General features: G+C 38.2%; 1 protein-coding gene across 10 annotated transcripts in view; it reads right to left on the minus strand.

Annotated features, from left to right (window-relative positions):
* The window catches only part of chb (CLIP-associating protein), a 41,315-nt gene continuing 27,079 nt past the window's right edge, over positions 1-14,236 (minus strand). The window contains exons 1-22 of one of the 10 annotated variants that reach the window (XM_089589835.1): positions 12,362-12,893; positions 11,913-11,944; positions 11,632-11,719; positions 8,886-8,963; positions 8,254-8,411; positions 7,929-8,165; positions 7,597-7,850; positions 7,248-7,432; positions 6,746-6,871; positions 6,090-6,200; positions 5,975-6,007; positions 5,799-5,894; positions 5,559-5,673; positions 5,252-5,489; positions 4,823-4,888; positions 4,033-4,364; positions 3,665-3,968; positions 3,425-3,591; positions 2,891-3,322; positions 2,565-2,808; positions 2,024-2,230; positions 1-1,953 (exon numbers count right to left, since the gene is read on the minus strand). In XM_089589835.1, coding sequence (XP_089445961.1) covers positions 1,732-1,953; positions 2,024-2,230; positions 2,565-2,808; positions 2,891-3,322; positions 3,425-3,591; positions 3,665-3,968; positions 4,033-4,364; positions 4,823-4,888; positions 5,252-5,489; positions 5,559-5,673; positions 5,799-5,894; positions 5,975-6,007; positions 6,090-6,200; positions 6,746-6,871; positions 7,248-7,432; positions 7,597-7,850; positions 7,929-8,165; positions 8,254-8,411; positions 8,886-8,963; positions 11,632-11,719; positions 11,913-11,944; positions 12,362-12,566 — 3,930 coding nt within the window. In that variant the 5' untranslated portion in view covers positions 12,567-12,893 and the 3' untranslated portion in view covers positions 1-1,731. Of the gene's footprint in view, positions 1,954-2,023; positions 2,231-2,564; positions 2,809-2,890; positions 3,323-3,424; positions 3,592-3,664; positions 3,969-4,032; positions 4,365-4,822; positions 4,889-5,251; positions 5,490-5,558; positions 5,674-5,798; positions 5,895-5,974; positions 6,008-6,089; positions 6,201-6,745; positions 6,872-7,247; positions 7,433-7,596; positions 7,851-7,928; positions 8,166-8,253; positions 8,412-8,885; positions 8,976-11,619; positions 11,720-11,912; positions 11,945-12,361; positions 12,894-14,236 lie in introns of those variants that run through there. The other 9 variants (XM_089589827.1, XM_089589826.1, XM_089589828.1 and 6 more) reach the window with 9 other exon arrangements.

Here is a 14,236-nt window from a genome sequence, read left to right on the forward strand (position 1 = left end):
TTTTTTTTTTTTTTTTTTGGCACTTTAATACGTTAAAATAGTTGATTCAAAAACAGATTGTAGTTTTATTTTTGCCTCAATCAGTGCCACCAACTTTAGATCCAAATTTTTTTTCTACAAGTGAAATTTGATTGATTGCTTTGTTTGAAAACTTTATGACAATTCTGTAGATGCCCCTTGGACTACAAACTATGTAAAAATAGATGAACCGTGTCTGTATTTGAAGAAAAAAAAAAAAAAAAAAAAAATGGTTAATGGCACAAAGGGTTCACTTAAATGACTCGTTTAATGAAGAATATATATGTATATGTATGAATTTGATGGTATCGATTCGTGTTTGATTGGACGAGTCACTAAAACGAAATCGTGCCTACTTTCATGCAATTATTTCACACACGCTCTGCCATTTTTCTTTCGCACAAATATATTTGCCACGTATTATGTATAGAATATAATATACGTAAAACTTTTCCTTTCGCCCTTAGCCCGACTTTTTAAAGGAAAAAATTACTGATTTATTAATTCTTTGTGTCTTTTGCGCCTTGTGCGTCTCTCTGAAATCTTGACTAGCTCATACAAATCTAAATATTATGCTTCTCTTTGCCTGTTTATTCTATTCAAAATATTTGCAGTCCAACTCTTTGTATAACAATCTATTAAGTATAACATATCTCTTTATCTACCTTTCGACTTGTAATTTGCAAAATGAGAAGAAAAAAAAAAAACAAAAAAATGGTCAGGGTGGTCGATACGATGTCTAAAAGCTAGAATTTTTTCCAGCTGGAAGTCATCATTAAATATACTTAATTATCAACTTGTGACCGCGTGAGTACGCGAATCTTACGTGTTCTGCAGAAAGGAATTATTTGTTTATGCAACTGTTTATCGATCGATAACTTCTGCTAGCTAATGCATCGCCGTGTGTAATCATAGCATGTGCTGAAATTTCAAGGATCCGTTGAATTGAATTTTACACTTGAATAAAATTTGGCTTTATAATTATTTGTTTACTCTTCTCGAGAAAAATATTAAGTAGAATTTTTCTTGTAGTTGGATGATAAAAGTTTATTTAGCATAATTTTGTTGGATATCTTGTATAATCATCGAGAGGACATGGATTAGCTTAAAATGCAACAGGATTCTTTCATCGCGCGGTGCTGTACACCAAAAGCACCGATCGACCAATCAGCGTTAAAGAGAGTCGAAGCACGCGCGCGTACTTGCAATAAAACGTCCATCAAAGAAAAATACATATGTACACATACACACAATCGTTGGCAGAAATGAACGGAAATTATCAAGCAAATCAATCCAGCCGCGCAAGAAGATAAGTAATCGTCATCGATCCAAAAGTATATATAGGCTTATAATCATCACACGTTCCGGCCACGCCGTGTCCTTCGTCGCGTCTTTGTCATCGCCACCACATCTTCCTCCGCACGCAACAAGCGCCCGAAAGTTACTAATTTTCTTCTACCTTATTATTTCTTCTTCTTCTTCTTCTTTTTGTACTTGGCTGAAGCGTTACTGAATGCCGCGCGTCGGTTTCGATCAGGACTCGGACTTGCTGCTACTGCCGCCGCTGAGAAACTGGAAGAGCAGTCGCTCGTGCCTCGCCGTGAGACGCGCAAACCTCTTCATTATCGCGATCCTCAGGGTGGCAGTGCTCGCACCACCATTGCTGCTTGTTGGTGTTGTTGCTGTTGTAGTACTCGTCGTGGCCGCTGCCAGTTAGTTCTTGTTGCAATTGTTACGTGGACTTGACGGTTGACTATTGGTAGCTTGCTGCTGTTGCTGCTGCGCTCGCTGGATGTAGATATTAAGGAGCTTGAGTTTACTGCCGTAAAGCGAGCCTAGGTGCGGCTGGAGCACCTCCTCGCCGACCGCTGCGTGTATAGCTACAATGCAAAAGACCGCGCTCTTGCGCACCGTCGACTCGGTGTCGTCGTAGGCCTGAAAATTTGATAGTTTTGAAAATCACTCGAGCCCAAGTCTTATAGGAACTTGAACAGAAAATACGTACCTTTATCAGACCAGGCATGACTTTCGAAAGCTGAGGTTCTATTGCCTCTCGGCCGTAATGCTCGACAACTTTGTGAAGCATTTTAATTGCACCCATATTTTGCGGAAACGACTCTGTGGTCATCATAGATGAGGCGAATTGGATGGTCTGTTCGGGTGGCAAAGTAACGGCGACCGTTGCCGCGCACTTCTCTGCCATTCTGAGCACCTGTAAATTTCACCAAAATACATGAATTTCATATTTTAGACCTAACAATGATCAATGCACAATATTCCAACTTGTACAATACAAAATATTTACTAATTTATTTTTCTACACTTACTACATATACAGCTTACACTAACTTAATACACTTCGATTATACACAAGTTCATGCAAAGTATTACATGGAGAGGAAAACGTGGATGTTAGTACATGAATTATTTGTATGATTTAAAAAACTAATGTTTTTCATGTAAAAACCTACTTTTGCTCAAAATTCCGATAATCGGGTGAATGTAAATGAGAGGCTGAAAACACAAGGGAACAACACCTAATATACCTCAGGAAATTTTACCGTAGTTCTACTGTTGTTGCTGCCACTGCTGCTACTGCTGCTCGAGTCCGACTTTTGATCGTCAAATTTGTGGGCTCTTATCACCTTCAAGACTATCAACTCTTCGTAGTTGGAAAAACTTTCCGTCAGTTCAGGGCACTTGAGCATATCTATCAATGACTGTAGCACTTCGATTTGCATTTCTCTGTGATCACTTGCCAAACAGCCAATCAACGTTTTCAGTAGCTTTCTGCAATCGGAATAAAGTCATAGGATTTAAAAAAAAATGGCTCAAAATCGAGTTAATTTAACGAGAGGCAGCAATAACTCACTTGAAATGTTGTTTTATGTACAACGCATCGCCCTCGCGAACGTACAACTGGAATTCCTGCAGAGCCGCAACTTTCTCCGTGATCTGTGACTCTTCCAACTGCAGGATCTTCAATGTGTTGTCAAGCACCTCGGGTCCCCTTATCGAATCAGGAGACGATCCATGAGTCTTGTAACCATTGTTCTCTTGAGGGAGTATGAGATCACCAGCGATTGTGTCGTTCGAACCGTTGACCGCCACATTGACGACGGTCTTGCCACGCTGCGTTGGCGACGATACAGAGGAAGATCGCCCAGAATTGGACAACGTAAGGCCTTCCAGTCTTTCTTCGACATCAGCCATATTGCTGATTCCGCTGTCCTTGCTCGTTGTCGCCCGTTCCAAACGTTCAAACCCATAGTTCTGAATTTCAGCAGTTGTGCGACGCAAGGACCTAATTATGGAATTTAAAAAAAAAAAAAAAAAAAAAAAAAAATCAGTTTCACGCAACGATTGCCTGTTTAATAAAATTACGCCACTTGACACAAGGTCTTACTTGTAAACTTCTTCTGGATTCAAACTATCGTCTGTAGCTTCGTGATCCGTTCTTAGCTTACGAGCTGGGGAATTTGGTACTCTGGGCGGAGGAGTTCCAGGAGATGCTGGCATACTCGTAGTCGTCGATCTTCTTAAATGACTGTGGATAAGCGGCTGCGCGGTCTCCTGTTACGAAACACATGCATTAGTCAATAGGTACTTTTACAAAGTAACATAAAAATGCTTTGAAAGCAAGTACCTGGAAAGCAATTGGCAGTTCTGCAAGTATAAGCGTGAATTTCGACGGGTTTAAATTATAAAGGGCAATCACAGCACTGTTGGCGTGTCTTCTGACATCTTGGCTCTTCACGTCGTTCGTCCAGTCCAGTAGTCTAGCCAGGCCCGAAACCGCTGAATTATTCAGCGCAGATGAAGTGGCTGTTTCGGTGATTTGCACTATAAACGACAGCGTAGCGACTTTCACACGGGAATTTGGAGTTTGCGTTGGGTTCGTTAGGAATCGCATGACACAAGGTAAGAGTTGCTCGCCGGTGAAGCAGTCCCTGTCGAGACAAATATCAATTGTTAATAATTGTAATTGTGATTTTGAGTTTATTCGTATATTACCTCACTACGTCCAACGTTTTGTGAATTTTGGTCTGTATAGAGCCAAGCACATCCGTTCCCAGTTTGTTGAGTAGTCGTGTACACAGTACGTACAGCCAATCACCGAGATCTTCGTAATGCGTTTGCACGAGTTCGTTCAGGGTGTCGAGAAACAGACTGAAAACCTTTGTATGCGAGTCCATGAACATTTTTGAAAATATTTCCGTGATTTTGCGTAGATCCGTTGCATTCAGCGTGAAGCCATTGGCGAGAAAGCTTTGCAGTCCCAATAGTCCCTCCTTGCGATCGGCCCAATGCTTGTGACTGCACATCTCGATGATTTCTTTGATGTCCTGTCGAAATTCAATTAAACTTATTTGCAATGTTCGTAATTGGTTTTCTAATGTAGAACGAAAGAGGCTGTAAAGATTAGTCGCAGAAAGTAGTATTGTAGAAAAATGTTTGTACAAACAACAGGTTTGAGTTTTTGGGATTGGATATGGTACGGATATAACAAACAAAATTTATTTTACATGCTATTTGCTACATAAACACCTTTTAAGTTAGTAGAAGAAACTAAACTAAGATCAGTATAGATAGCGTTAGGAATGTTATTAACAATATGATACAAAGTACTTTTTAATTATGCGTGTCATGAAAATGAAAAGTGATACTGTCAAGAAAAGATTAGTTACATTTAGCGAGGGTTAATAGAAAAATTAGTTGGTTTGATAGTTGACAATTAAAACAAGAAACATAGAGTCAATAGATATTTCAAAAACAGTGTCAATTTAGCGTAAATCAAACAAACCTTTGGGGTCGACTGTTCCCACATATCTCGGTACAGTCTTTGCTGGGACCCACTCCATGAGAACGACTAAGAAATTCAACAGTATCAGAACACGTTGTTTTATTAAAAAACGGTCATGTCCAATTAGTCTTAACTCAATGTAAACAGACGGAAACAAAAATGAAAAGGAAACCGAATGTGTTAATCGTAATGTGGTTGGAAAAAAAATCATTATCGTGACATAGTCTATTAAGGGCCGGATTTATTTCAATCATGAAAAGGTAAGTTATCATTTTTGTGATGCAACTTGGGGGAAAAAAAAAAGTTTATTCTTTACCAATGTAACTTTTGTGACAAATTGTGATTGTAAAAAAAAAGTACGGTTGACTTTGACAATGATTCAAGCGAAGAATTGTAAATGAAAAGTTTTTAAAACAAAAGAACACTCACATCGCTGCTGGGTCTGCGAAAACTGTCATGACTCCGTTCCGAGCAAATGCTACTGGTCTCACTCTCGTCACTGTGCTCGCCCTTGCCTTTCGGCGTTCTTGTGTAGTTGTCAACGCCGTCGCAGTTCAGAGCATCGGCTAACGCGGATTCAGCCTCTCGCGACTGTAGAAGCATTTTTTGTGCCATCACAGGTCGAGAGGGTGGCCTGTCCGTTGGCGACATGTGCAAGTTCCTATTCCTAAAAAAGTCGAGTACTGTGAGCGAGAGTATTTTTCAAATTGAAATACATTTTAAAGCACAAACTCACCTTATTGGGGTGCCAAAACTGCGCCTTTCAAATCCAAATCCAACCGCAGTATCACCATCTCTGCTGAACGTCGCATAGCTCAACCTTGAGGACGGTGAACCAGATCTACTGCTGGCTGTAAGTTGAATACAACCATGGTCAATGAACAGTAAAAAAAAGTCTCACATTTCCATGTGGAATCGTGTGATTTTTTGTTTTTGTTTTTTCATTCAACTGTGGAAAAAAGCATACTACACTTACGTTGAGATTGCGAAACTCCGGAACCTCGAGTTCGAGTCCGAGCGATTCGTTCTGGACTGGCTATAGAACTGGACTCTGGCGATTTATTAGATCGAGCTGGAAAACAAATGTAAAAATAAATCTCTAAGCAGTAATAGACTATGAGGATGAATGTTCACGAATAGAGGCCGTAATACCTGGTCTACTCGGAGGACCAACTCCGTGGTCATCTTGCAGCACAAACATGGTTTATGAATTTAATAATTTTTACGTATCTCAAGGGACAGAAGGAAAGAATAAATAAATACTTACGAAGCGTAGCTTTTTGTCGGTTCATGTAAGCGTATTTCATTCTCGCGTTGGCTCGCTGAGCTGCTTGGACATCTATGGCACTTGTGGACCTCGGACCAGGGGAAACGCCACCTTGAATGCAAACGATTACATGAAGATGAAGTTATTTCAATCAAGTTTGGATTTTGGTAGCCAAGTTAAATTGTGAAATTAATATGAGCATGTATGGATTACCTAAATTATAAATGAAAGCTAAGATTACGTGGTATTAAGCGTATTCTGATGATGAAAAATATCCAATTAATTAATGACGGGTCAGGTAAAATATCCCAACGATTACGATGATTATATTTGTTACATTGCTCTATTAATACGTGGAAAAGTGGAATACAAGGGGGGTATTGTAATAATGAACATAATAAGAAATACATTTGAAGACCAGTGCCAGTAACAATATTATTAATATTTTACAAGTTACACGGAGAGAAAAGTCAGCATGAGATATTAAAATTTGATAGAGATTATACCACATTTTCTCTCCAAGTGTAAATAATACCCAAACGTGCATATACGTGTATGTTTTAACACCCGTGTGCCAATAATTAGTTTTGGTTACTGAAAAAAAAGTGGCAATAATAATAATAACGTAAAAATCTCTAAGCAATCGTAAAAATTACAGTGATTGTCGAGAGGTCTTTGAAGAATCGGTATCCCAGATTGTCGATAAGAGCGTGGCAAGGACGGAGTGCGTCTGAGCGGCCCATGAGCCGGGCCCAGACTATGGTGCAAGTTTTCCGTGCTACCTTCATACGCGTGACGCAATTTCAAGTCACATAAAGCAGCATGGAAAAGAAAGACGATGTATATTTGACCGTCTGCTGTGCTAAGTTTACACCTTTTTTTTATTTTTATATTAAAAAAAAAAAAAAAAAAAAAAAAAAAAAAAAAATACATATACACGTTATACAGCACAATATAGAAAACACTAACGAACATTAATTAGTCTCGAAAAATTCAAGCCGATTGACAACACTTTACTCTTAATCGAAAAAATCATGATCAATACAGTCCCGAACTAATATCAGAATGATGATGATGTGCTGATATCAATGGAAAAAAAAAAAAAAAAAAAAACAACAACAAATCGTATGAAGCAATTAATTTTTATTTTACACAAACCTGCAGCGCTTAGGGCAGACCTCGGCACTCTTGGACTCATGTTTGTAGCTTTCGGCATCGCGTTCAAACTGTTTACGCTGCCACTGTTACTCAGAGACATCAGAGCCCGCTTGTACGTCGCGTCGAGGCTGTTGAGTAAAGCCTCGGCGTTATCAGGAAAGTGCTCCTTGAACGCCCAATAGGACCTGAAATCATTATTCAATCCAGTTAGCTGCCCAACAAAAGAAACATAGCAAAAAGAGTTCCGTGCCAAGGGTTGGTTTCATCATCAATCACGCCCCCACTCAGCAGATTAAAAAAACAAAAAAAAACAAATAACGGAAAACTGGCCAAGGTCCAAGATACTAACTTCCTGGCAAAGACCCTGGCCTCGGGGTCCGAGTCCGACATGCCTCGCTTGATCCCATCCTGTATGGCGTTCACGTGTTTCTGAAGCAACTGAGTCTGCCAGGACTGTAGCACGAGGTGCAGGTACTCGCATGTCGCGCGCCTTATGTCCTTGCTCTTGTTGTTCAACGAGGCCAGTATAATGGGCACGTAGCGACTGCTGTGCGTGTTCTGCAGGATGAAGCGCACCGCGACCGCGCCCGCCGTCGCCACAACCTGGGACGACCAAAGAGAAGCCATTGAAAAAAACCAAATAAAAGAAAAAAAAAAAATTCATCCTCCCTCGATACCCACCTTGGCGCTGTTCTGTATGAGGTTCATCAGTACGGGCATGACGGTCTCGCCGACGCTGGCAAACTTGTTTTTGAGATGTTGGCTCAGGTAGGCGAGGGTGATGCAGGCCTCGCGAACCACCTGGGAGCGCAGATCCGTGCAGGAGGTCTCGAAGGGCCTCTGTAGTTCCTTTAGACAGGCGGGGAAGACCTCGTAGTTCGTGCCTCCGGCGATGACGATACCACGCAACTTTTTCATCTGTGGAGAGATCGAGGTGATGATGGTTGGATGTGGGGAAAAAACAAATAATCAGAGAGCCAAGTGGTCGTATAATATATATACGCACGCTGTCCGTCCTTTGCTTCCAATCTTTCTTGTCGTCGCCGATCATCTCCTTAATCTGCCGCATCTGTTCCTCGAGGTCCTTGCTGGAGAACAGCTTCACGGGGGGCACGTCCTCGAAAGCCGTTAGGAAGGTCTCCTCGTCCACTGCGCCGGCTTGGCCTTACGGGCGAGAAAACAGCGCGATTAGGGCATCGGTTACAATGTTTGTACGGGTCTATCAGTGGTGTTTCACGTTAGAAGGTATAAAATGCGATTACCGCTGACAACAATAGCTGGCCTCCTTACGCCATGGTGATATTGTACGCGATTGGTGTGTTAATACTCGATGACATTTCGTTAAGTTATCTTGCAAGCGTGTGTGCATTTTAGGATTTAGTTACAATTTGCACCGACGATGGATGTGTATATATAAGCGAGATGGAAGGAACGAAACAAAACAAAAAAAAAAGCTTGTCACCATGAAATAAGGAAAAACTCGACGCATCGATGCAGCACGTATAAAGCGTGTAAAGCAATGAAAAACAACAATGAACGAGTTTTTTTTTTTTTCAACAGTTTAAAGCGTAAGAGTACTATGTTTTACACACAATATGTGTACATGCCTACGTAATATTGTATTAAAATGAGGTATACCTGATGCTGTAGTGGACTTAAATGACGGGTTTCGTTTCACGGAGGGCGCCCTCGCTATTAGTGCTGCTCCAGGAGTACCTAATTGAGTGGCCATGCAAGTGCGTTAACGGTTAGCAAGCTCATACGTACATACGGACATACGTCAACAGTGACATTATTGTATATTGTGGTTAAGTGTGTATATGTGTATGTGTGTGTGTGTGTGTGTGTGTGTGTGTGTGTGTGTGTGAATGTGACACGATAATCCCTTTTTTCTTTTTTCACACTTCAGATCTCGCCAAAGTGTTATCACACCGTGGGACACTCTGTTTGTTTCTCCGAAGTTGGAAATTTTTTTCTCAACCTTGTACGAGGTTTTTTACTTTGTGAAAAGCAACTCGAGTAGGAAAAATTTAATGGTACTTTGGATCTTTGTTGTTTGTGACGCTTTTTAATAGGGAATCACGTTAATATTTCATATTTCAAAATTAAATAAATAAATAAATAAAACATCTACTCTATTTCGTCGATATCTTACTCGAAGATAAGGTGATAAAAGTGCTCTATTCCTTGTCTACCCCAGGAGATAATCGACATCCTTCAAGTATTAAGAATAATAATAGATGTATATAAAAAAATGCCTCTTTTTTATATTAATAATTTTTTTCTTTACAATATATTTTTTACTCTTCGAACAATGAAAATCACTTTCATGTAGAAATTATGCTTTTTACTCGGACGATTAATAAATAAATTAAATACGTGAGTCTTTTTTCCTATACCAAAGCGTCATCTGTTTCCGTCGTTTCATTTACTTGTTTCGGTGCAGGAGACAAACGCAGCAGCAGCAAGTCTTCGTTGTCGTCGACTTTGGGTGATTTTTTTGCATGCCCTGTGCTTGCGCTACGTGTTTATTTTGGTGCACATATGAACGTATAGTGTAAGTATGACTGACTTTATGGGAAAGACGACGCTTTGGCATACAAGACACGACTGATTTTAAACGAGACTTATACTGTATTGTACAAAAATATTGTCATTTTTTGAAAGTGGCGCTGTAAACAAAGATTATAAGAAAATAAATAAATAATTATCCACAGTGATTTCACACAAGACTAAACAAAAATCACTAACGATAAATTTTATTTTTATTTTAGCTCTAAAAAACTGAAGACATTTTAGAATTAATATCTGACCTCAAATATCGTCAGTTAAACAAAAATACAAAAAGTCTGCATATTAAAATTATCAGTATATTTATACTTATACGAAAGTATCAATTTTTGAATTCAAAAAAATATTTTTTCAAGTTTTATTATCTAGATTTAAGGAGTAAATAGTTATCATGGTTTTAGGGCTGCAGAAGCGATTTGAGTTACATGAGCTGAGAAAAAATTCACTTGGTGAATGACAATACCTTTACATTCACGAACATACAAGCGTTCCAGTAATGACAGATCGACACCTCGACTGTCATTATCAAGGGTTAGAAAAACAATGGCGTGTTATGCAATCAAAAGCAAAATAAGGTTCTTTTTCCCCTAATTCGTTCGATTGTCTTGTAGGGTAAGTGTATGTGTGTAACTCTTGCACTTGTACAAAATATGTCTACATGCGTTTGACGAATATAACAATATTATTTTTTGTGCACAACATCGATATTAATTACTTTGAAATTGTGTATACTTTGAAGGAATGTCATCAATAATTAAGTATGTATTTATGTGTTCTTTAAAATTAAAAATAGTAAAAAAAAAAAAAAAAAAAAAAAAAAAAAAAAAAAAAAAAAAAAAAAAAAAAAACGATACATTTGTTAATTTGGGACTGAATTTTGGGAAACAGTAACAGTTTGTGTGATACCAATTTTACAAAATAATTCGCAACTCTGATGTAAACATATTCAGATACTTGAAACAATTGGCTACAAATCCAACTTATTAACATGTAGTTATTATGAGGAAATTTGTTTACAGACCAAAAATTGTAGCAGTATTTTTTTTATGACGTAGTCATTAAATTTTTATCTGATTTAGCATTGGTATAAGTAAAAAAAGTAACCACTAATTTTAAAAAACTGTAATAACTTTGGTTTGTATGAATTACTTATTATTCGAGAATCCCTCCACTATTCAGTGACTAACACAATCCTTAATGCAAGTTACAAATAAAAAAAAATAATAATAATTAATTTTTACACTATTAAATTTACAACAGAAATAATATCGCGTACCAGCTCAATGTAAAAATAAACAAGCAGTAAAAACTAATTTATGTTTACCAATGTGGTCTAATAAAACTATTGCTTTCGTTGTGTTCCGGGGGTGTTGTTCAATACATTAAAAAAATTTTCTACTTCGATCTACATAAATATATATATAAAACAAAAAAAACATTAATTAATGCAGCAGTCAACGTAGCGTGATCCTACGCGTATGTGTATCAGGTGAGCGATAGCAAAACACTGAATAGTTTCGCAACTGCTCGACAATAAATAAATAAATAAATAAATTCAACAAATGAACGAACAAACACTTCCAGCAACTCAAAAGCAACGATTAACACAGCGCAAGCTTGAGAATTAACAATGCCAAAAAAAAATCGACACATAATGATTGCAAGTCATACTCGAAGCATCGTTTGATTGAAATGAAAAAAAAAAAGATGGTGAGCTTTGGAAGCACTTGATGTACACAATATGTATATGCGATGTGAAAAATCACGGCAGTGAGTATATAATGAAGGGGTGGTAGGATGCGGAGAAACATACCTTGGGGCACGAGCGGTGCCTTGGCAGGGCCAAATTGGCTCTTCTTTTGCAGTAGGCTGGGCGTTCGCTTGACCGGTGCCGATCGTATCTGCAACGCAACATGTGCAATTGTTTTTTTTTTTTTTTTTTTCCTCGCTCTTTACGCGTCGGGAACTCATTTATTATTTTTCTTCGCATAATAAAATTGACTTATTTCAGAATAAAATGGCAATGATGACAAAAATAACACAAAATGATTTTAACCGATCAATGGGTATTTTTGTTTTTGTTTTTCCACTTACCGCTCTGTCCGGTTCGTCAAACTCCTTTCCCACTGAAACAAAAATAAGGGATCCCTGTTTATTGTCATTATTAATGCATTTATATTTTATTTTTTCACGTGTACATATTATTATTATTTTATTATTGTTGTGTCAATTTTAAATGAATTGCTGAAAAAAAAAAATGTTTTCGCTTGACGCTGAAATATGTTTTACTTTTAATTTATATCAAATCGATAACTGGTTTTTATTTTTATTTTTTTTATATTAGAAAATAATCGTATTTGTCTAATGTTAGGGGGTTGGAAACGTCTTAGTTATACAAAAATGAATGAAAAAAAGCCAAGTCTCAGGATTTTTTAACTAGGAAATTCAGTGAAGGATTTCCTAAAAAATCAGACATAAATATGATCCTACTAATCGTTTTCCGGTTAAATTAAATGATCAGCACATCATACGGGAAAATGTACCTAAATGAGGATAGAGCCAAGGTGGCTTGTGAACATCGCAGTGGCAGCCGCGAGCACGAGCTCCGGGATGCTTGACTATGTTGTCCCACTGGAGGATCCACTTGCTGCTCGCGTCCCACAGCGACTTGTCGATGCTCGGGTACTTGACGAGGCCACGGTGCGCGCACCGATGCCCGTTCACCACCACCAGCTCCGAATCGTTCATTTCTTCCGTTTTTTGTATTACCCGCGTCGCACACTCGTTTCGCGCGACTCTTCAATTTTTTCTACCCACATTTTTTTGCCCCCACTGCGCGGGCATGTATTTTTCTTGCAGATAATACTTGGAACAAGTTGCGATCTCATTCTTCATCACTCTATTGGCGTTTCTCACTTTTACACGCTTTTACTCGCTCTGACACTTTTTTATCACAATTTTTATGTGTTTGCTTATCACGTGGGAATTTAATGATTTCCCAAATACATAATGAAAAAAAAAAAATCTTGTGAGATTTAAGTAATTTGTTAAGAGTCGTTTTGTTTGTTTGTTTGTTTGTTTGTTTATACTACACTTGTGCGTATACGCCTCAAGTACGCACGACTATATACTTATCACAGAAAAAAACGTGGGTATGTATTATATAACTCTCTTATCTGCATAATTCATATTTTTTTTTTCCAATTCTCGATTGCTCGTTTTCATCCTGAAGAGAGAAAAATTGTTTACTTTTTTGAACAAACACTAGGGTGCGGGAGGAATAAAGGAAATATTTTCCGTGTGCCAAATTTTATTTCACATTATGTGCACGAAAATTTTAACTTTGACTGTTGAGTGCCGAAAAACGTGCATAAATTATTTTTTCGATACAGCGTTAACAAAAATTTTCAATTTCAAAAACTATTCGTATTATCTACGAAATGGTAATCTTTAAATAACTGATTGAATTAAAATACGTACATGTTGGTTGTAGAAATAAGCAAAATAATGTTACAACGATAAAGAAAACATCGGTCTCGCAAATATATTATGTCTATACCGATGCTCCGCGCGTGTGTATACATAAGGCTCAGGTACCACGCGCAGTACAATCAGTAATGCCACGCTTGTCTCTTACTCCTTCATAAACGGGGAAGCACACGATAATATGCGTTTAATCGAGTATACCCTTTGCGATCCCACGAAAACCGTTTCGCGGTCCCCCGAAACTCTCATTCTCCCACGCCTGCGTTCGATGAATAATTCAAATGAGAACCGACACGTATTTCGGTCAGTTGTACAAAAAAATTGGTTGCGAGTTTTTTATGTACTCATCCGCTTATTTGAGCCTCGGTGTGTCAGATAAATAAATAAATAAAAAGAAAAAAGCCTCCATCGTGTCTTAAGACTAATTTATGAAAAATCGTCCAACAAGTCCAAGAGGCGTGTGCGTCCCGTCAGTTTCGGAAAGGGAGTCGGTGGTGCAAAAAGATAAGCCGATCAACCTCACGATAATTCACGTCACATGGATTATCAATAATTATTAAAGAAAAACAAAACAATAATAATATTTTTATAGATATGTACACGTAAAAAAGCCCCAGTTAAGTACTTAATTTTTTTAAATTTGACATAAGGTGAAAGACGCCATTGTTTGCTATTTTTGTATTTGAGGCCATTTCAGAGGGAAATAACGGCCCATACCACACGCGCTACCCATTGTTACATATAAAAGCAGTGGAAAAAGTTAGTGGTGGAATCAAGTGCATTGCACGTTATTTTCATGTAAGAAGCTCTGTACATCCTTGCTGCCGGTCTCCGGGTTTACTTTGCTTTTTCTAGATAACGCTTGCAATGTGTATATAACAAAGTGGTGACAAAACCGACGTGCATAATTGCAGGAGGATAAAAATAGTTTT

This window comes from Copidosoma floridanum, unplaced genomic scaffold (assembly GCF_036245765.1).
Source record: "Copidosoma floridanum isolate Cflo_tuat_1 unplaced genomic scaffold, Cflo_Japanese_pri ptg000009l, whole genome shotgun sequence".
NCBI lineage: Eukaryota > Metazoa > Arthropoda > Insecta > Hymenoptera > Encyrtidae > Copidosoma > Copidosoma floridanum.